At 36.3% G+C, this 22914-nt stretch overlaps 1 protein-coding gene across 3 annotated transcripts in view; it reads right to left on the bottom strand.

Annotated features, from left to right (window-relative positions):
* Window positions 1-640: 640 nt before the first annotated feature.
* The window catches only part of NPEPPS (aminopeptidase puromycin sensitive), a 65306-nt gene continuing 43032 nt past the window's right edge, over window positions 641-22914 (bottom strand). For 2 of the 3 annotated variants that reach the window (XM_087826158.1, XM_087826160.1), the window contains 13 exons: window positions 22189-22293; window positions 21529-21589; window positions 19043-19152; window positions 16903-16966; window positions 14414-14553; window positions 12583-12717; window positions 11094-11313; window positions 8942-9084; window positions 8445-8501; window positions 5497-5604; window positions 4838-4993; window positions 4510-4557; window positions 641-2192 (listed from right to left, as the gene is read on the bottom strand). In XM_087826158.1, the coding sequence (XP_087682284.1) occupies window positions 2040-2192; window positions 4510-4557; window positions 4838-4993; window positions 5497-5604; window positions 8445-8501; window positions 8942-9084; window positions 11094-11313; window positions 12583-12717; window positions 14414-14553; window positions 16903-16966; window positions 19043-19152; window positions 21529-21589; window positions 22189-22293 (1500 nt within the window). In that variant the 3' untranslated portion in view covers window positions 641-2039. Of the gene's footprint in view, window positions 2193-4509; window positions 4558-4837; window positions 4994-5496; window positions 5605-6564; window positions 6747-8444; window positions 8502-8941; window positions 9085-11093; window positions 11314-12582; window positions 12718-14413; window positions 14554-16902; window positions 16967-19042; window positions 19153-21528; window positions 21590-22188; window positions 22294-22914 lie in introns of those variants that run through there. The other variant, XM_087826159.1, reaches the window with a different exon arrangement.

The following is a 22914-nucleotide window of genomic DNA, read 5'->3' as shown; positions in this document are numbered from 1 at the left end:
CACATGGGTCAACAACTCCTGGGGCGCAGAACAGGATGCAGGAGTTCTGAAGGGAAAATGGAAGATATTCAACACAACCTCTTGCCAAACATAATTCAAACTACTGAACTGTTACACACAAAACTTGCATGTATGCTGAAAATATTTTCTTTCCAGAATTTTTTAAATTTTTATTTTTTTCCTAGGGAAGGGAGAAGGGAGAGAAAGGAGAGATGAAAGAGAGGGGAGAGAGGAGAGACTTCCCAGAATTTCTGATTGTAAAATTCTGTGAGTTCTTTAATTAAAGCAGAATTCTTCTCAGTCGTTTGGTGGCCCTGCTCTGCAGCTTCCTTGAGCACATGCCTGGTCAACCTGCAGGGCAGCCCTGAGCATGGCGCCTGTGTGAGGAAGCCTCAGTGTATGGGAACTGCTCTCAGTTCCTGAGTGCTGACTCTCAGGGGCTCTGAGAGAGTTTTGAGAGTCCAGAACTAATTTAGAAGGAATCGTAGGATTTTCCCATTTAGGTACTATTCATTAGGAACTCAGGAACTGGATTTTCGTAGACTCAAAAAATCCTATGGTAGTTAAACTTACAATCCTACTGAATGATAGGAAAGTTTTTAGTTTCTCATCAAAGAGATAAAAGAAATCAGGACATCAATTTCACATTGACATTTTTATTAACGCCAACTGTTTTTTAATTATTATTTTTTTAAAACAATAGCACAAAAATGTTTCAAGGAAGCAGTCTCACAATCTGATGACCTTCTGAAATACAGTTAAGCCACACCAAATATGAATTTCTGTTAATAACACAAAAAATATTTTTAAAAGAAAAATAAAAGAGGGGAAAAAGAAAAGAAAAATTGTAGGGACAGAGAAAGGAAGGAGATTTAGAGTTAAAACTCACTGGGTTAGATAGGTGAGGCTTGTTAGTAGGATACACCGTTGTAGAGAAGAGTGGACACCACAGGCGTATAGTCTTGTTGCTGTTTTTAGCCAGTTACCACTAATATACAGGCCAGCGGTTACCACTGGCTTCTTACATGCCCAAAATGACCCAGGAGAAGCCAGTGCTGATACTGTCATTAAGAGGTTTGATAGTTGGCCTATAAGACAACTAAGACCATTTTCAGCAGAGTAACTCCTTCAGAAAGGCCTGGCTGAAAACCTTTCATTTCTGTTCTCACCTCTATGCCTTTCAGGGTTCTTAAAAGTCATCTTAAAAGAGAAAGAAAAAATAACATATATCAGTTTCTCTTATTTAATGTGGCTATAAAAGATGTTCCTTATTATTTCTTTATTTCTAAGAAGGACACCGGGGGGTGGGTGCTGGGGAGGAACTAAGGGGAGGAAGAAACCCAGACCAGGATAGGTTGTTTTTGTTTTTTTAACCTTTTTTTTTTTTCTTTTTTCTTTTGCCAAGGGGTCACACAGAAGGGAAGGCAAGGAGGAAAACTACAATCCTTGCTGTGGATTGAGTTATGCAGGAAAATATGTCTTCCTGATCAGTCCCCATGCCAAAAAACAAAAACAAAACCCAAAAAACCCACTTGGAATTATGCACAGACTATGTTATACCAGCTATCAGTCTTTCATGTTTAACCATTCCCCGCAATGGACACTACCCTTGGCTTGTAGGCTGCTTGCAGAACCCAGAACCCACTTCACAAAAATCCTCTTCACCCAGAAGCCTCGAGTTTCCTTTTGGTAGGTTATAAAAACAGAACATCTGTCATTAACAGAAGAGTGTTAAATACTTTTAACCACTGACAAGGCTTCAGGAAGTTTCACAGTTTCATTATGCTCTATTTTATTACTATCATATTTACAGTTTTATTTTTTATCCTTTTTTTTTTTTTTGCTGAATTGCTGATTTTCCTTTTTCAATAGAATTTAATTCTGGAGTGTGAGCAGGAACCAGTTAACTACATTCATTGTCCAACCCCCACTGGTTTGAAAGAAGACTCCAAATTCTTGGTATATGAATCAGCTGTTCGGTAGCTCCACCTTGTCCCTGCAGCGAAGCAGCAGAACCGCAGTGGCAGCGTGCTCAGGGTTCACACTGTGGGCGGTGAGGCCTTTCGCTGAAGGAGGTACTGGTGGATGCTCTCAGCATCTCGCTTGAGCCAAGCAGCATTCAGCAGGATATTTTCGCAACACTGCTGGACGGTACGCTCGGCTGAAGGAGCTGGGTGACTCTCGAAGAAAGCCTGGTATAAAACAACCCAGAACGTAGGATCATTACCAGCAGTAGTAAGAAGTTTGTACCACAGGTCATGAAAAAAAACACCTGCTGGTCTGTGAAGGATTCACAAGCTTCACTCATGACACTGCCACACCCAGGTTAAAAGAAAACAAACAGCTTCTTGGACCCACCTATAGGAATTCTCCCCTGAGTATAATATGCTTAAAACCTAATCAAAAGTTAATTGTAAAGAGACAGAACCTACCACCTTTCTTTAGATTCACTAGGCTTTGGAATCAGGCTTGACACTTGAATCTAGGCTTGATTATGTACTAATTTACGACCTTGAGTAAATTAACTGCTCTAAGTCTGTCTTCTCATCTATAAGAAAATATTTACTCCAGAAGATTAAAGAGACAACCCATATAAACAGCATAATACTTGGCAGAGTGCTTAAGGACTCAACACATTTTGGCTGCTTCAAATAAAGATTTGTAAGGGATGATAAAACCAAGCAGTTTAAATTGCTGCTATACCCTAATAATTTAATACTCCATTGACTCACGGTTTTCATGTAATAAACCTATTTTTGATTTTATTATAATTTATTATAATGCTTAATGATTCAAGATTGAATTAATTTTCTAAGGAAGTCTACCTGGTTTCACAGGTAGACTTTTAAATACCAACCTGCAAAAGGTAGGGTCTTTCCTTTGAACTAGTGATCACTAAAAAAGAGAATGACTAATTCATCAGATTAAATCTAGACCTTTTAGAAGTCAATAACCTTATTTACACAGATGACGGGATCCTGCGCCAAGGCTCCAGATCAAGGTTGGATTCTTAGGGCCTGAGTAAGATGAAAGACTTCCTCCTGTTACAGCACCACCATTTGCACAAGAGAAACCTGGGAATTATCCTTGACTTTTTCTCCGGGTCCCCAGATATGCTCACAATACAGAGAAGCTACTCAGTAAATATTTGCTGAATTAAAGATGAACAAAATCAGGCCCTCGACTCTCTTTCATCACTTCACCTCCTCCAAGCTACTATATCATTCTTGCTTGGAGGGTTAGCTTCCTAACAGCTTCTCTTCCCCCACTCAAACTATTCTCTACACTGCAGCCAGGCCGAAATTTTTATAATACAAATCAGATCAAGTCACTCCTTTGTTTATAAGCCATTCAAGCACTTTCCGCTTTTAGGAAATTTTTTAAAAATATGTTTTTATTGATTTTAGAGAGAGAGGAAGGGAGAGGGAGAAACAGAAACATCTAGGAGAGAATATCAACATCGATTGGCTGCCACCTGCATGCCCCCTACTGGGGACTGAGTCCGAAACCTGGGCCCGGGCCTCGAATGGGAACTGAACCAGCAACCCCTTGGTTGGTGCAAGGGTCAATGCTCAACCACTGAGTAACACCAGCTGGGCAATTCTTAGGAAAATTTTAACATGGCCTATAAGGTCCTCCATAGTCTAGCCTCTACCTATCTTAGCAGCCTTAAATTGGCCGCTGCCCTTCCCGGCCAAACCCATTATATGTATTTCTCCTTCAGAGTACTTATCTTTACAATAAATGGTTTACATAAAACAATGCACAATACTAAATGAATGCAGAGATCAAGTCTTGCACTGTTTTCTCAATATCTGAACTCTTAAAATCTTATTTCTAACAATGGCTCACAGAGTGAAACAAACATTAGAACTCTCAGAACTTCCAAATCCACACGTGATAACCCCCTTGCCTTCAAAATGATGAAGGTGAAAGTGACACTTTAAAAATACTTCACAATTAAAAGCAATGGAAGGATTAAAGGTAACATTTTCCTAATCAGTATAGATTTCTCCCCTAAATGCTAAACTTTACAACTATACTGATGATCAACCTTTTAAAGGTTAAGAGGGGAGTTCCTACATAGTCACCTACACAGTTGATCAGAAAGAGAAAAGAGCTACTAACATCAAGGACCTACTCTGTTCCAGCTCCACTATGTTCCTTAATCTAAATAAAAACTTATCATTACCCCATTTCACAGATGAGACAGGCTCATAGGGGTTAAAAAACTTGCTTGAAGTCGAATAGCTAACACAGAGCTAAGTGGAGCTTTACACCCAGGTCAAGTGCTTCCAAGTTCCACATTTGTTTAACCATATTTCAACTCCCTCAAAGATGATTCCAACACTAAATTCTTCAGGCATTAAGGAATCAACCTAAGCTGTCTTTTTCTAAGCAATAAAAGGAGACACTAACATACATCACCCCTACATGCTATGATTATAGTTTGGTTAGTGTTTTTATTTACTAGATAGAAAAGTGAAAAGTTAACAGTATTTTCCTTACCTTAACCTCTCCAGCCATTTTATCAACTGCAAATCCCTCAACTGATAGCTGCAAAAAAAACAACACCCAATGGTTTAAACAGTAAGTGCAACTAAAAGAGGCTTGGAACAAACTTCATTCACCCTAAAAGCAAACCATTCTATTCTCTCCCAACTTCAATTTATTTTAGAGGGTGCAGGATGGGTGACAGAGAAGCCCTTTAACAAGGCTAATAACTAGGAAAACTCTTAAAGAGCAAAGACCATAATCTACGGGTCTAGTGAATCATGGATGTCTCTCAATAACACCCATGATAAGCACGCTACACAAAATAAAAATCTTCACATACCTTTATTAGTCTGGATATTAAGAATCCTCCCTGGTATCGATTATAAAGTTCTTCCCAGTTGTCCTTTATAAATTTCCAAGCAGCCTTCCTTCCATGCTTGCTGCCTCCAGCCACTCCACCAATTACTGATACAGTGTCCTGTGGACGTACCTCTTCCTAAAAATAGAAAGAGAATTAAAAGTCTACTGTACCCAAAACATCTTCTGGTACCAGAAAGGGCAAATGTTGTTGAGGTACTCAAGTAATTGCTTGAAGATACTTTTCCCTGTTTTAGGAATTAATTGGCACCAGAAGCTTCCAACAAAGAGGATATTTAACCTAAAGATCAGCCAAACTGATAATAAGGCATTGAGACAGGTATAAACAGATTGCTCAACAGATACTTGCTTGGGCTTCTACAGAGTAAAAAAGGGAAGAGACAGAAAATAGGCACAGGGATAAATCAACTTTCCAGTTTATTTCCTCTCCCAATTATTTTGATTCTCAGCACTAAAGGGAGATATAGAGGTCAGTAACAAAAGCTCATTCTAGTTTTCCTAGACTAAGAGGAAGCCTTACTCTATGGTTAAGGCCAATCAAGACACTGAACCAGTCAAAGACACTTGCCACAGATCACTGGGTAACAATTCCCTCTAAAAGCAGTTTTCATTGCAACTTACTGAAAGTGCAAACGTGAGGACTTTTTGAATCAATTCAGGTGAAAGAGTAGCCCCAAGGACTCTTTCAATTCGGTTTTTCTCTTCCTGCATATCTGCTTGCTTGTGAAGCTATAGTGAAAAAATAAAGATAGAGATAGTTAACTCTCCCCTGGAAGTTATGCATTGCTTACATGAACTTCTTCCCCAATATGGTGAAACTTTTGCTCTACATTCTCATTGGCTAAGATTGCAGGGTATGAAATTAACAAAATAATACTTTTCAAGATGTTTGGTACTAAATTTCTCATATGCCATTTTTGTAAGTCACTATATATAAGCGCTCACTATATGAATGGCTTCTCCTCAGTTCTGAGCAGTTTACTTCAAGATCCAAGGGATAAACACTTCATGGCCAAATTCTTTACACCACTGATGTCTGACTAATGTTCTATGTTACATGAACAAACTAATCACTACTAATACCACTGATGATCACCAATTTAATTTAGAACAGTAAAAAATGTATAAGATGTATTATCGAATATAACATTTTAAGAATGTTTGGTCACATAAACATGTTCTTGATATATTAAGTGAAAAAATGAGAGAGACAAAGCAAAATTATTTAAAATTTTTAAAGTTTAATGTGAAGGGGAAAAAACCCTGAAAACATATCAAAATGTTAACATTAATTAATAGTTTCTGTTTAGTGGGATTATGCATCATTACATTTTTAAACTGCAAGAAGCAGCACATGTTGAATACAGAACATTAGGAAAATAGAGAAGTATAAAAAAAAAAATCAAAATACTACTATACGCACATTACCAAATCAGGAATAAGATCATATTATAAGTGCTATTTTTGTGACCTGATATTTTAAAATTACAGGTAGGTTTTATTTTTTTCTTTCTACCTTTATAGTGTTTAAATCTTTCACAGTTAATATACAAAATATTTTTTCATAATCAGAAACAAAATATGTATTTTTAAAAATTAGAACTACAAATGTATCTGAGATACCTCTCCCAGACAACTTAATTTATAGACTCTCTTGACCATTTTTCCCCCTAAAAATTTAACACTGACCAGTGTCTGGAGACCCCATCACAGCTCCCAGTTTCCTCTTCCTTTCCTTTGGACTCTTTTGAGCAGCAGTGTGGTAAAATAGATAGGAAGTCAGGAGACCTGGGTTCTAGTCCCAGTTTGCCTCTAACTAGCTGTGTGATCTTGACTAAGTCCTTAACCTCTCCGGGTCTCAGTTTCCCCATCTGTAAAATGAGCGGGGTGGACAGATGATTTCTAAGGTCCTTTTCAGCTCTAGTACTCAAGGTCTGAACTCAGGCTTTCAAGGAGAGCCTGTTACATTAGTCCACTAGATGGCACCATAACACCCTATTTCAAATATACTTTGAATTAAAGTCATTTTTATCTTGCTTCATTATATTCTTAAATTACCAACAAAAACCAATCCTCCTCATCTCTCATCAACTGTTTTTTGTTTGTTTTTTAAAGAACTTTGACTCTGGGCCCTGGCAGGGTAGCTCAGTTGGTAAGAGCGTCCCAATAAGCCAAGGTTGAAGATTTGATTCCCAGTCAGGGCACTAAGAAGCAACCAATGAATGCATAAATAAGTGGAACAACAAATCAATGTGTGTGTTTTTCTCTCTCTCCCCCTTCCTCTCTGAAATCAATCAATAAATAAAAAACACCCAATCCTGCCTTCATGAGAGCTGAATTACTGAGTTCTCGTGTGTTAAACAGATGCAAATTCTTATTAAATATATATACTAGTATATAATCTTAAAAGTATGCCATGACATGAAAATGTAAAGGAATCTGTCATGAAATCTTCAGAACCCCTATTTTGTCGCATACCTTTTATGGAATAGACAAAAACCACAAAACATTTCATTTTGTATGCAAAGAAATATATTGATTTATAGTGCACAGGTTCACAGATTATTAAGAATGTGAAGGGACCTTAATGTCATTTAGTTGAAAGGTAAACCCAAAGTATAATTATATATTATTAGGAAGGAAACCCTTGAACAAGATGGGTAAAGGAGTGTATTTTGAGATGCAGTTTCTTAAACAAGGTTTATATTTTTCAGAACATTCTACTCATTTAAATAGAATTTGCTTAAAACTAAAATACTGGAAATTAGTTTTGCAATTTAATCTACTTGGGATCAGGAAGTATTCTTAATATATTATAAATGGAAGTATTAAATCACATCCCACTCCTATCCTGTTCATTCCCCCAAGTGTGGATCTTACAATGAATGAGCTTTATAGGTCTGATAGATGATTTGAGCACATTTTATTTCATGGTAATAAGTAGACTCCCTCCACCTCTAATGCAACCAAAATAGTCAAGTTATTTCTTAGGTTGACAACTGCATGGACAGGGACTAGAGGGTACCACTTGTTCCACAGTATTAGGACTTTCAAACAGGTCACAGCCATTATTAGGACATGGAAAGTTTTGCTTATATTTTTTCTAAGCCAGAGTTTAATTATATGCCAACCACCCTGGGGAAACCAGAGGCTATGCAGTCAGGTGAATTAATTTCCTGTCCATTCATAAGAGGCACTGGCATAGTTCAAACCCTTGAAATACCTGATTATCTATTCCTTTTCTAAGCACAGAAACAAACCTTTTGTTTAAAATGGGCAGAACCCCAAATAAGTTTACATTGAAGGGGAAAATTTTAAGAGCCTAACTTGTTAATCAAAATAAATGAACAATTTCAGTGTTAAGTTTCAAGATACATAAACTTGTGAGTAAAAAGAAGTAAAAAAATTAGATTACTTTTTCTATCATATTGGTAGTATACATAAACAGACAATATATTTCTCCCATAGTTTCTTAATATTTGGTGTCCGCAATTATGCATACCTGCTTATATTTCTTTTACCACGATGTTTTTCTTAAACCACATAGAGCCCTTTTCAAATTTACTCACCTTTATCATAACGTCTAAAGTAGTGCCATCACCATGCTTCAAAACAGTCAGATAGACCTATAAGAGAATATAGGAACAAGAAAGAAGGCACCTGGTGAAATGTACCTTGTTCTAAATATTCTAAAGTTAAGAAAAGACAGAAAGTAAAAAAAAAAATTGTAAATAGCCATGTGTGGATGCTATATACAAATTGTGGCAAGGAGCTAAGAGCCCACATAAACCAGAGAGATGGCATATAGTAAGTAAGAACAGAGCACAACAGCTTTCTCAGGGGAAGGTGTGCTGATAACCACCTTTTAGCACCACAGTGCAGACCAAGAAACTAAACAAATGAGAAGCTGGCTACAAACCACCTAAATAGAACATATTTAAAATAGGGTCAGACACGATTTGTGGGTCAGTACTTAGGTAATTTTTAATTACTCTTAAATATGTTTCACACTACACAGAATGTTGCAGTCACCAAGAAATTAAGGTAATTCATTATAAAAACCTACAGGACTCCTCAGATCAGCGGAGAGAATCTGTTTCCCTTCCACATGGTCCTTAAACCGACGACGGGCTTCTTCTAACGTTGCCTTATGTCCTGCTTTTCCTAGTTTGCCCAGGACCAAGCCCCTTAGGAGTGCATCTAGATGACCTGATTGAGAAGTAAAAGAGACACAGAACTATTTAAAAGCCTATTTTTACAAATATGTCACCTAAATATCTTATAATTGTGTTATATCATGCCTACAATCTTGAACAAACAGAATCAATTACCTTAGTTAGTACTTGAAAGAACATTTGATTTAAACCTATAAAATCATGAGAGTGAAATGAAGTGCTAAACAGACAAGGTAAGCAAATAAATTGCTGATTTTGTCTAGTATATTCACAAATGCCAACTATCTAAATTTACTAAATGTTCACTCCATCTAAGTAATCACACAGCTAAGGATTATGTGTGAAAGAACAGGCTTAGATCATGCAATTTTAACCCAAGATTCAGGGAAAGGCCACATACAGAACAAGTATACTATATACAAGAAAATGAAAATTTAGATTTTTAAAATCAAAATTTGACAGATCTATTTCTCCAAAGATATGCAAATGGCCAATAAGCACATAAAAAATGCTCAGCATCATTGGTCATTAGGGAAATGCAAATCAAAACCACAATGAGGTACCACTTAACAACCAATAGGACGGCTAGAATAAAAAAGACAGATAATAACAAATGTTGACAAGGATATGGAGAAATCAGAACCCTCATACATTGCTGGTGGGAATGTAAAATGGTGTGGCCACTATGAAAAACAGTCTGGCAATTCCTCAAAAGGTTAAACATAGAGTTACCATATGACCTAGCAATTCCACACTTAAGAATATACCCAAGAGAAATGAAAGCATATGTCCACCCAAAAACTTGTATACAAATGTTTATAGCAGCATTCGTAATAGTACAAAAGTGGAAACAATCCAAACTTCTATCAACTGATGAATAGAGAGACAAAATGTGGTGCTGTATATCCATACAATGAAGTTATTATTTCAGCTATAAAAAGGAATGAAGTGATACATGAAGCATGGATGAACCTTGAAAGTAGCTAAGTGAAAGAAGCTAGACACAAAAGGCCACAAAGGTTATGATTCCATTTATGTGAAATGTCCTAAACAGGCAAATCCATGAGATAGCACATTAGTGGTTGCCTGAGACTGGGGTTACCAGAGAATGGGGAATGACTGCCAATGGGGATGGAGTTTCTTATGAGAGTAAAGAAATTGCTCTGGAATTAGATGGTGGTAATGGTTGTGCAATCTTGTGAACATACTAAAAACCACTGAATTGTATACTTTAAAGGGTGCATTTTATGGCACATTGGTTATGTCTCCAATAAAAAATTAACACTAACATACAAATCTGATGAATTTGCAACAGCACAGTGGCCAAATAAGTTGTGGTATATTCATACAATGAAATACTACTCAGCAATAAAAAGGAATGAACCTGGATCATACTGAGTGACAAGAATATCATACTGAGTGACAGAAGCCAGATATAAGAACAGTATATAATGATTCCATTTATATAAAGTTCTAGAAGAGAAAACATTAATCTAGAATAAAAGAAGTCAGAATAGTGTTTGCCACCCAAAACAAGACTGGTCAGGAGGAAATACCGCCTTTAGTTATTAGCAGATGGTAGAAAATAGTTATATTTAAAGCCCTAAAGTCACCATTCTCAACGTTCTCTCACAGAGAACACACGTAGAAGGCTAAATAACTCCTAATTCAGAAAACTGGCACCTGCCTTTACAAGGTACCTGGTATTTATGGTAATAATAAAATAATCCAAAATTCCCTATAGCTTTTCTTGACTATACATGGGCCTTTGGAACTCGTAAAAGACACTTATTTCCACTATTTGCTTATGCACAAATCATATTTATCAATGAATACACATAATATAACTACCACTGTTTTTATGTTGGTGATCCATGTAACTTCACAAGAGACTTAAAAGACCTAAGTCTTAATTTCTGGCTAGCTGAATACATAGTAACATCTAGCAGATACCAAGATGATGTTACTGTCATTGTTAACCACAGATAAGTAAAAAAGGACCAATTTCTGATAAATTCTTTCCCCATTTGGTACATCCATTACCTTCTCCAGGTTTGGGGTCCCAGCCCAGTCTCTCCCCTATAGGTGAAAAGACATCTTTCACAAACTCCTGGATTTCCTCATAGAAGTCTGTGTGGGACAAGAGAGTTGAGAGAATCCCCAGGTTACAGCTCAGGTCGCTCCATACAGTATAATTGGGCTCATTCACAAAAGCCTCCATGACTTTTAGAACCTCTACAGTGCTAATGATTCCAGCTCGAGCCTGGGATAGGAAAAAACATAAATTAACCTAGTCTTCAAACAAAAACAAAACAAAAAACACAAGCATGCATTTTTGGCATTATCTGCTGCTAGTTAGTTATCTCTTCGGTTTAAAGAAAATGAGACTACATAAGTTCGGAACACTAGACTTTTATAAAATAAAAATCCTATATGACGACATTTCTTATTTACTTTTTTCCCTTCTATTTATAAAAGAACCATTTTAAAATATGCTAAAATTCCACCAATTTGGAAAGAATAAGAAAGAAAGAAAATAGTTAACTTCCTATTTCTATTCCATTTCAGGGGTCTTGGCTTTGTTTTTCTTTTGAAATTTTTCATACTTTTAGAAAACTTGCAAAAATAGTGGGGCTTTGGTTTTTGACAGAGGCTCTTTCAAAACTGAACCTGCAAACTGTGTCAACTTTAGCTTGTCCTTTACTCATTTCTAAATGAACACATACTGGAAGGCACTACAAATTCAGAGTCCTTTCAGAATTAGCTAAGAGAGTTAGGAAAAAGAACTTCTGTTACAGCAGCCAACTGCACAAACACACCACTCTCCTGGGACAGGTCTCTCTCAGCAATGAGATCAGCAGATGTGAGGTTTTGTGCATCAATGCTAATCTGTGTTTATACAAAGGAGGAATCCAAAACCAGTTACTGCAGAGGGGAGGGAAAACTTCAAGTCCAATTTAAAGGAATACTAGGAGGAATCTGACAATTTTATCACAAAGACATCTAGAAATCATCTAACCTATGCTGGAGTCATAAACATAACACTACGAATTGCTGCTTTAAATCTTTTCTGGAACAAAGCCAGATATAAATATAACTCTAAAGCTAATGGGCTACTATATTGAGTAGTAACAAAATGTGAAAAAATTCTAGACTTTCCAGCAAAGTACAACCACTACTTTAGAAAAATATAAATCACTCTGAATCAATTAAATATTTTTAAAAAGTCACGTCACCAAGTAAATTTTTTCAAGGCTCTTATCTATTTCTATTGAAAATAATTTCTGCTTTACAAAGGATAGTTTAAGTACAGTTGTAAAAGCTGGTTTAGGAGTAATGAAATGGGATTTGTTTCTGATAAATTACATAGGCTCAATTTTGTCATGTTAGTTAATAATTAGTCATTTGCTCTAATCCCAAAGACATTTGACCTTCAAGAACTATATTCTTCTAATTATGTGTCAGTTAAACACTCCAGGAAAAACAAAATCCTTTAATAACAAAATCCATCATACACTTGAGAGAGGCTCACCAAGGAGAAGAGGTCATTCTGTAATCCAAGTCGATCCACAGGGGGCAGAGAAAGGTCACGAATGCCTGGTAATAAACTTTCCAGCATGGCTGAGCTGTACTGGGTCCGATAAAACCCAACTGTTCCCAGGTTTAACTGAAAAGATATCCAGTAGGTATTATTAAACAGCTGCATCTATTTTTTTAAGTCAGTTTTTTGTAGGTGTGAAAAAGCTCTGGTTTTAGTATATCTGGATGAAAAACAAGATCATATATGCCAACAGACAGGGATTAAAATAAACATCACATAAAGATAGAAATCAGTTTTCAAAGATGAACAGAGGCAAAAGAAAACAGACACTTGACATGGTAGGGGCCAAAGTGAGGGACAGCAGGAAGAACACGGAGGGAAGAAATGATATGGATAAGTTTCTATTCCTAAACTCAGTCGATAGTTTTAAGTTTACAGGAAATATTTACTATATGTAAAAACAGTCGGACAGTGGAATCTCTAAGGAAGACTAAGCCTTTACAAACATTGATCTATTGAGCCCAGAGTGCCAAGAGAATAATAACTGTCAGGTCCTAGATTTTAAAGAATTGCATGGACTTAAAAAACAGTTCACATGATTTTTGAAGTCAGGTTATCACTGTCATTCTCTGCAGGCTATTTGCCAACAACCAAAAATACTATTTGGTAGTATTTACACACTATATATATATATATATATATATATATATATATATAAATATATCTTTATTGATTTCAGAGAGAGGGAGAGAGTTGAAACATCAATGATGAGAGAGTCATTACTGATTGGCTGCCTCCTGCATGTCCCCTACTGGGGATCGAGCCCAGAACCTGGACATGTGCCCTGACAGGGAATTGAACCGAGATCTCCTGGATGCTAGGTCGACACTCAACCACTGACCCACGCCAGCCGGGCACAAAATATTTTAATGGTAAAATAAGAGTATAAGATACAAATATTTTGGTATTTACATATAAATAGTAAAAAATCACCTCACAATTTTAATACAACTATTATTTTGATTACCTTTACCTTTTATTGTAGAAATAACACTGTTATTTACCTAATTTCAATCATAGTGTATATAACATTTTTTTCACTTATAAGCAAAGTTCATATTGCTATTTAATCTTCCAGATTATAATTTTGAATGGAATATAGTATTCCATGAGTATAAAAATTAAAACAGAGGGAGAAATGGCTCCTTTCAGAAAGCACAAAAGTCCAGTCAATGTGTAATTCCTATCAGGAAGCTACAATTGGGAGAAAAACTTATAGTACTTTCATTATGAAAAGTACAGAGTATAGAATAATGAAAAATAATATTTACCAACTGTTATTTTTGTGAAATGGTTTTAAAACACCAGCCAAAGGAATTTCACATTTCAGTGACACAAACTGATTATTATTATACTGATCTCACCTGATTATAGTTGTACCCATAGGATGACAACACATCATTGAGGTTAACATGTCATTACAATGACAGGACAGACTGAAGTTGTGAGACTACAAATGTTTTGGTTAATGTGACTTTATACACAGTCTACCTTTCCCCCCCTCTCTCTTTAATGCTATCCTTTTGAATCTGCTTATCTACCACTCTCTTATCTGACATAAAGGCAAATATCTAGACAGTCTTATTTGAAAACTGGCCCTAAATTTCACACAGGAAAGTTTAGAAATATTTTTTTCTTTGCAAGTCTTAGTCTAAACTGAAGCAGTAGAATTTAGAACCAGCCATAAAATGCATAAAAGTAAGAGAAATCAATCAATTCAATTTAGATAAGATAAAAACGGCCATGCCACTTCTGGACTCACCTTTACCCATTGGTCTGGTTTGACATTCTTCAAAACCACATTCATCTCTGGCTTGTCCATTAGAATTTTCAGTTTGGCATGGTTGGGATCTTCACTAGTAGAGATTGTGATAGGAACCATCCACTGGGGACAGTCTTCTCCTTAAGCAAGAGAAAAACAAATAGAAAACTTGAAAAATAATTTCTCATTGTAAAAAATAGAAGGTAAAGTGGAAAGAGAACACTGATATCCTATGCACAGCCTTGAGTCTAACTACTAAGCCAATAGCTCATTTTTAATGTTACAAAAACTCTTTCAGGTGACCTGAATAATATCGGTGTGAAGGAAAAGAGAATTTATTAACAAAATCTCAACAGGCTAAAAAAAAACCTTACTTTCAGGATCACAAATACAGTGATTTTAACTTAATTGTTGTTTCCCCTTTACAGAGCAATAAAGACAATCAATGAGTTTATTGTCTTAAAGAAATTTCAAGTGTGTAAAAGCCCTCACATAGCATTTAAAAACAAATACCAAGGTGCAGTCTTTAACAGGTGTATATATATATTACTGAAACACCAGAGGGTTGGTTTTTATTTTTCTGATAGACAGGCTATACCCCGGGAGCAACTGGATTCCATCATGAACACATCACATCTAAAAGCCAAAGCTGCCTGGCTAGGCGTGGCTCAGCGGTTGGGCATCAACCGAGGACCCAGGAGATCTCGGTTCGATTCCCGGTCAGGGTACATGCCCAGGTTCCCTAGTTGGAAGCGTGCAGGAGGCAGCTGATCAATTACGACTCTCTCATCATTACTATTTCGATCTCTCTCCTTCCCTCTCTCTGAAATCAATAAAGATATATTTTAAAAATAATAAAAAAAATAAAAGCCGAAGCTTTTGTAAGACAGATACATATACTCTTAGGTATCAGACAGCAAAACTGGCTTTGCATTAAGATGTCAACAAAAGAGTCACTGCCCACGAGTATATTAAAGGAAATATTTTAATAAGTTATATAGCTTTATGCTATTAGGCTAAACCACAAATTAAAATTTCCTCTTGACACTGGGATGTTTCAGATTTTAACACTGCCTGTATTGGTCACAGGGTATTAGAAAAACCTGCAAACCCTGTCAGTCCTACAATGAAAATTGCAGGTGTGAGGGAGAAAATGGCAACTGTGACACTTAGGGATTTATTTGGATAATATACTTGTCCTCTGACTTGCCAAACATATTTATTAAAAGAGTAATTTTAAATGCTAAAGAAAGTTAAGGGTAGAAGGATGTACCTTTTAATCTTAGTAGAGTGCATCATATTTTGGTGGGTGGAACATGAAAAGGCACTGATGATTCTGATATACATCTCCCCCCTGCTGAAACCTACTTTAAAGGAAGTCTAAAAGGTGTAGAAAAACACTTTATTTTTTGATTTTTCAATTAATCTTTAATTTCCTGGGTAAAAGAGTCTAATGACATGTAGGAATATTGAAAAAAGCATAGATGAGTGGTAAGTAAGGGTATAAATTTATGGAATCCAATTATTTTGTTTGAATTCCTACTCTTTGACATTGGGCAATTTAACTAACCTACCTATGCCTCAACTCATTTGTAAAATGGAAATAATTTTACCTACCTAATGGTGTTGCTGAGTATAAAATAAGAGTGAGTTATAGAGCTGGCACTATAAATACATCTAAATAATCATTGGGTCTTATTTATTGACTTACTTATTATGCCCAAGAATTTAAAAAATAATTAGCCACATACACAAATGTGTATCAAGTTTTCTTTTAGGGATTAAGGCTAGAGGCATCACTTCTTGGGTTCCTATCCTTCTTCATACACAGAGACATGGAATATAAAAAAATCTAAGAACATGACGACATTCCATATACTTCATAAATCTTTCTTTTCTTTTTCTAACTTTTTAAAAATTGATTTTAGAGAGAAAAAAGAGAGACTTCCATTAGTTGATCCACTTATTATTTTTAATCCTTACCCGAGGATATTTTTTCCATTGCTTTTCCGAAAGAGAGGAAAGGAGAGAAAGAGAAAGAAAGCGTGAGCGAGAGAGACACATCAATTGGTTGCCCCCCACACGCGCCTGGACAGGGGCCGGGGATAGAACCTGCAACCGAGGTACACGCCCTTGGCCAGAATCAACCCTGGGACCCTTCAGTCCACAGGCTGATGCTCTAACTACTGAGCCAAACCAGGTAAGGTTGTTCCACTTATTTACGGATTCACTGGTTGATTCCTGCACATGGCCTGATCGAGGATCAAACCCACAACCTTGGTGTATCCAAGGTTCCAACCAACTGAGCTACCCGGCCAGGGCATGAATCTCCTTTCTTGATTTTCTGGATTTCATTTTTATTCCATTACCATTTTCTTGGTTCTATTTAATTCTATTAAAAAATGGATAATTATTTCCTATTATTTGAAACACTACTGGTATGGTAACCAAACTCATTGATCAACTGCCACTTATAGCCATTTGCTTACCAACATATGGTCCACTGGCACAGAACTTCCTTTGGGACAACTTCAGTAATCTGTCATCTTCTACCTAAAGAAGCAAAACAAAGGCTATAGTAGTATAAAATTTTTTTCTTTTTTGGAAGGGGACAACATTTCTGTGACAAAGTAGAATGTAAAAGCAGTATAATCCCATGTCCTACAAGTACATAAAATGCAATGATGATGAAGATGATGATGTTACAGAATAGTGAAAAGTCCCTATTTCTTATTTAGCCTTCAAAATAACAATAGTCTAAATAAAAGAGCAGGTTCTATGTAATGTGGGCCCTCAGAAGAGGTATGTACCCAGATAAGAACTTTAAAGGACTAAAATTTTCAAAGGGATACATAACAATAAATAATACTACAGCAAGTTATTTTAGGTTAGCATGTGGACGCAATATTCAGAATTCAAATTTTTAGAATGACTGATAAACATAAAAAAAGCACACACCTTGTTTTCAAAGGATTAGCTTTGCAATAAACAAAAAAGTGGGAGGGGGGACTAAAAGGCCAGAAGCAACAAAGGCAAGTATATATTTTTATTTACATATTGATTGATTTGAGAGAGAGGGAGGAAGGGGGAGAGGGAGAGAGGCAGAGAAAGAGAGAGAGAAGAAGAGAGAGAAAAAAAAGAGAAAGAGAGAGAAAGAGAAAGAGAAAGAGAAAGAGAAAGAGAAAGAGAAAGAGAAAGAGAAAGAGAAGCAAGTACATATATATATATATTTACAGGCTGACCTGTAGCAGAGGGAAGGGGGTGAAGGTGGAAAGAGATTAACCAAAGAATTTATATGCATATATGCATAACCTATGAACACAGACAACAGTATGGGTAAAAGTCTGGGGAGGGGGCAAGAGGAGGGTGGAGGGGGTCAATGGGAGGGAGGGGGAGGGGACATCTGTAAAACTTTCAACAATAAAGATAAATTTTAAAAATAAATAAATAAAAAGAAAAATTATGTTGTTTTTTTTGGTTTTAGAGAGGGGGCAAGGGAGAAAGAGAAATAGTGATGTGAGAGAGAAACATTGATTGGTTGCCTCGTGTATGGCCCCCAGATCACCCTAGGACAGAACCCACAACCTGGGCATGTGCCCTAACTGGGACATTGAACCAGTGACCTTTCAAGGCACAGGACAATGCTCAACCAACTGAGCCACACCAGTCAGGGTGCAAGTACATATCTTTAAAAATACTTCAACAAAACATAGTCATTTGTTTCATTTATCATTTGTTACTACACCCAGAACATTTTAAGTAACACAAAATATAACAAATTTAAGACTGCCTAAATCAAATTAAAATTGGTCCAATGACCTTTACAGATAAGTTGACTACTAGAGACAAAATTGAAAACTAAAAAATTTGAGGAAGCAATGGCCACTTGGATGCCATAGAGAAATAACTAACAAACTTTACTGCATTGTTGACTAGTTATGTATTACATAGATTTCCTTGAAAAGTTGAAAGGTAACTTTTAAATTGATTCATAAATAAAGCAAAAATATTTAAATTTAGGGACTATAAAGAAATAGATCATAATCCAAGATGTTTTGTGTTACAGAGCTCTCTTATTTTTCACCAAAAATGACTGACTGTATTCCCTAAAATGCCTTTTCAAATGCTTCTAGCCAGTCTAACTGAGAGGTCCTCCAACGTGTGTACTTTAATATAAAATACAATCATGTTTAAGGTTAAGATGTGTCTTTGGAAGGTTAATTTACACTGTAATATACCATGTAAATGTGGGTACATTTTGAGAGTACCAGGGCTGGTTTAAATGTCACCTAGAATTCTTGCCCTGCCAGGCGTGGCTCAGCGGTTGAGCGTCGACTAGGATCCAGGAGACTGTGGTTGGATTCCCAGTCAGGGCACATGCCCGGGGTTGTGGGCTCGGTCCCCAATGTGGAGCGTGCAGGAGGCAGCCGATCAATGGCTCTCTCATCATTGATGTTTCTATGTCTCTCTCCCTCTCTTTTCCTTTCTCTGAAATTAATGAAGGTATATTAAATAAATAAATGTCACCTAGAATTCTTAAAGTACAGAAAAACAAATTTGATACCACTGATAAGATTTCATTTAATACCGTATCAGAGAAATTGAGGGATTTTTTAAAATTAAGTTTACCTGTTCTGCTTCCACATAAATGAGGGGGAATCCCATTTGTTTGGTCCAGGTATTCATCACTGCTGCTATAGGCTTACCACTGGCACTTTCTAAACATTCCCAGAGGTCCTCTAGGAGATAAACACAAACAATGAAAATATGAATGTTTACATTTTTATTTTTCTAAAAAAAATACAGAAATTTTATATAACTCTTGACAATGCATTACTGACCAACTCTTTGGTTCTTTCATGTTCAGGAAACAAATAGTGGGCCAAATTAATGTCCTCCTTGCCTTCCCATTAAGTTAACTCTATTACAAAAACTGGTCTTATATTCTAAGATGTTCCTAATTGTTCCAATTTATTAAAAATTACAAATTATAATAAGTAAAAGACAAACAGGTGAGTTTGAAAAAGATTAAGTAGAAATAAACAAATAGAAACATATTCAAGATCACTACTAAACAATCATTCACAAACATAAAACCATTACACCCAGTCAATTAACAGAGTTAAAAATACTCAATAAAGCTGATGAGGAGGTGGCAGAGTGAGCAAAACTGTGATGCCATCTGATACATACTCTAATGGGGGCATGAACAGAGAAAAAGCACTTAAAGGAAAATCCAAACAAAATAAAGGTTTCACAAGAGTTGACTTTTGGTCTGTATCCTGAAGAGCTGTTCTTCAGACAGAAATGAACCCACTAGTTCATTCCGGGTGGGCAGAATAAATGGTCTATGTACAAAGATGAAAGTATGAGAAAAGACAGAAAATATAAAAAATAGCAATATGTTCAATAAGCTGAAGATAGAGGGCACATGTGTGGGAGTAATGGGCAATGAGGCTATAAAAGTAGGTAGGGCCGAACTGCTTAAGACTCTCTCTGGCTTACAAAGAAGTACTGACTTTATCGTGAAGGGAATGTGGCATCTCAAATATTTTTATCAGTACGATGATGCAATCTGATATTCACTTCAGAAAGATAACCTGGGCTAGCCTCAGAGTGAGAGATGAAATTGAAGAGAGTGGGGCAAGGCAAGTAGTGAGTTAATAGGCAACTGCAGAATTTAATGGATACATCACGAAGGCATGAATTAAGGAAAGTGAAGAGAGGATAGAAAGAGGGCAGTGGAACTGCTGCAAAAGGATAAATAGCACGGATGATAACTGAGATGTATTTGAACCGCCAGTGTCTTTCATAAACCACAGAACAAACCAAAAAAAGGTACTTGTTATTCAAATGTGACCTAGGAACTAGCAGCATTGGCTTCACCTGGGGGCGTGTTAGAAATGCAGACTCTCAGGCCTTACTCCAGGCCTACACATTAGAAACATTCTAACAGACCCCAGGTGATTGTATGTCCATTATAGTTTAAGAAGCACAAGGTTCTTTCCTCATATATTATATACAGGCATACCTTGGAGATATTGCAGGTTCTGTTCCAGACCACCACAATAAAGCAAATATCTCAATAAAGTGAGTCACATAAATTTTTTGGTTTCCCAGTGCATATAAAAGTTTTGTTTATACTATACTATAATCTATTGAGAAATATCATTATGTCTAAAAATGTATATACTTCAGTTAAAAAAATAATTTATTGCTAAAAAATACTAACCATCGTCTGAGCCTGTTTGAAAAATGGCAATGATAGACTTATTCAATGCAGGGTTGCCATAAACCTTCAATTTGTAAAAAATGCAGTATCTGTGAAGTACAATAAAACAAGGTATGCCTGTATATGCATGCCAAAGACTCATAAAACTTACAAGAGTACATTTTTTTCTGTAGCCCTTCTTTAAGGAACAGAATGTCTCTATTTTATAAGCTCTAATTGAAATTTATGGGGGTAGGGGTGGGGTGTCAAGGTTACATCATGTCCTAAACAGAGGAGGTACCATATTTTTAAATCACAGGTCACAAACCTCAGGACCAGCCTATGGCCAGGACTCTGAACTTTTGTCATTCTATTAGACACTAATGACATTACATAAATCTTGGTTTTTGTTCACTAAAGAACTCAAAACTATGACTCTGGCTCTTTTTCATATCCAATCAACTCTTAAGCCTTTACTCATCCTTTTGACTCTAATATACACATAAACTATAGACCATTATACGCTAAAAATCTTAAGATTTTACTTCATTGAAACTCTGTAGTTCCATAAATTCACTTCTACAAATGGTTAATCTGTAGCTATTTTAATGGCCAATGATTAATTTAGGGCAATAAAAGCAACAAATCACCAAAAAGAACAAACTCTGGTAAGGTAAGCAGAACTCTTCAGGCTCCTTTAAGTGACAAAACATGGAGCTATGGAAAGCTGACTATTGAAGGGTGACCAAAAGGATAATGGGCCCTGACTTAAATGGTATCAAATAAGTGACCTTTATATCCCAGCCATCACAAGGAAAGTTAAGCAGTTAGGAAAAAAGTAAATGTTCCATTTTTGATGGAGTACCAGCACCTTCCATTTCTCTCTCAAGCTATTCAAGATTACCTGTGGCAGCATTCTTTTGCTGGAACTTGGTCAAATACATGTTCATTCCTTTCTTAAAGTCCTGAGAAAATACAATTTTTAAAATCCAGAAGTCAGACCTCAGAATTTATAGTATATTTACATATTAATACTCAAAAGCTACTTTACTCAAATTCTTGAGTGTCAGATTTACTGCAATATATATATGTCCACTGCCCTTTAAGAATGCATACTCTGACCCTGGCCGGTGTGGCTCAGTTGGTTGACTTATCTTCCCATATACCAAAAGGTCATGGGTTTGATTCCCCGTCAGGGCACATACCCAGGTTGTATGTTCAATCCCCAGTCAGGGTACATACAGGAGGCAACCGATTGGTGTTTCCACTCTCACATTGATGTTTCTCTACTTCCCCTCTCTCTTTAAAAATAAAAAAAAAAGCACTCTGCCTTCTCCTTTTTCTTTTAGGTTTTATACCAGCCTTCTATCCACTCCCAAACATCTCTGTACATCATTTATCTAAGAGATCACAAGAGTTAATATAAAAAAAAATAAAGATAAGCCAGCAGTGTAATATCCTTCTAGATGCAAAAACAAATTACTCAGGAACTTATAAATCTAAATATGATCTGACATTTTTTTCACCATAAAAAAATAGAAGACTTTTAAAATTGCTTTTTTACCTTATCCCCAATGTAGTCATGTAGCATTCGGATGACAGATGCACCTTTGCTATATGATATAGCATCAAATATCTCATCAACTTCAGAAGGATGGCCCACACTGACCTGGCAGACAATGTAATTCAAGGTTATGACAGGAAGCAGACAACCTATAACAATAAATTAAATAAAAAGCTTTCTAGGAAAACTCTTTTAACTAATAAGATACTTTTCTGCCTTTAGCTCACTCAGAATGTATAATGATGATCCTTTTTTTTTTTTTTATCCTCACTTGAGGATATCTTTTCCATTGATTTTTTAGAGAGAGTGGAGGGGAGGGCAGATGGAAAGGAGGAGAGAGAGAGAGGAAGATCGATGTGACAGAGACACATTGATCTGTTGCCTCCCACCTGCACCCTGACCAGGGCTGGGAATCAAGCTGATGATTCTTGAGTATAGTAACACTAATAAAGTAGAATATGTAACATGATCCCCATCATCTCTTAGGGTCCAGTCTTGGCTCTGCTTTGCTGGCAAGTCACTATGGATCTGTTTACTGGTGGTGGTGGTGAGTGGGGGTGGGGAAGGAGTTGTATTGACTTATAATTATTAGGACCTTGGTTAAATATGTCAAAGTAGACTGTAAGTCTAGTTCTTTGAAGGCAAAATTTATACATATAAATTAGCTGAAATAACAATATGCTAAGTCAAGAGAATTAAAAAAATATATAAAACAATGACAACAAT

Source organism: Miniopterus natalensis, chromosome 17 (genome assembly GCF_054644295.1).
Source record: "Miniopterus natalensis isolate mMinNat1 chromosome 17, mMinNat1.hap1, whole genome shotgun sequence".
Classification (NCBI taxonomy): Eukaryota; Metazoa; Chordata; class Mammalia; order Chiroptera; family Miniopteridae; genus Miniopterus; species Miniopterus natalensis.
The sequence above is the reverse complement of the archived record's forward strand: the minus strand, read 5'-3'. Positions and strand labels throughout refer to the sequence as shown.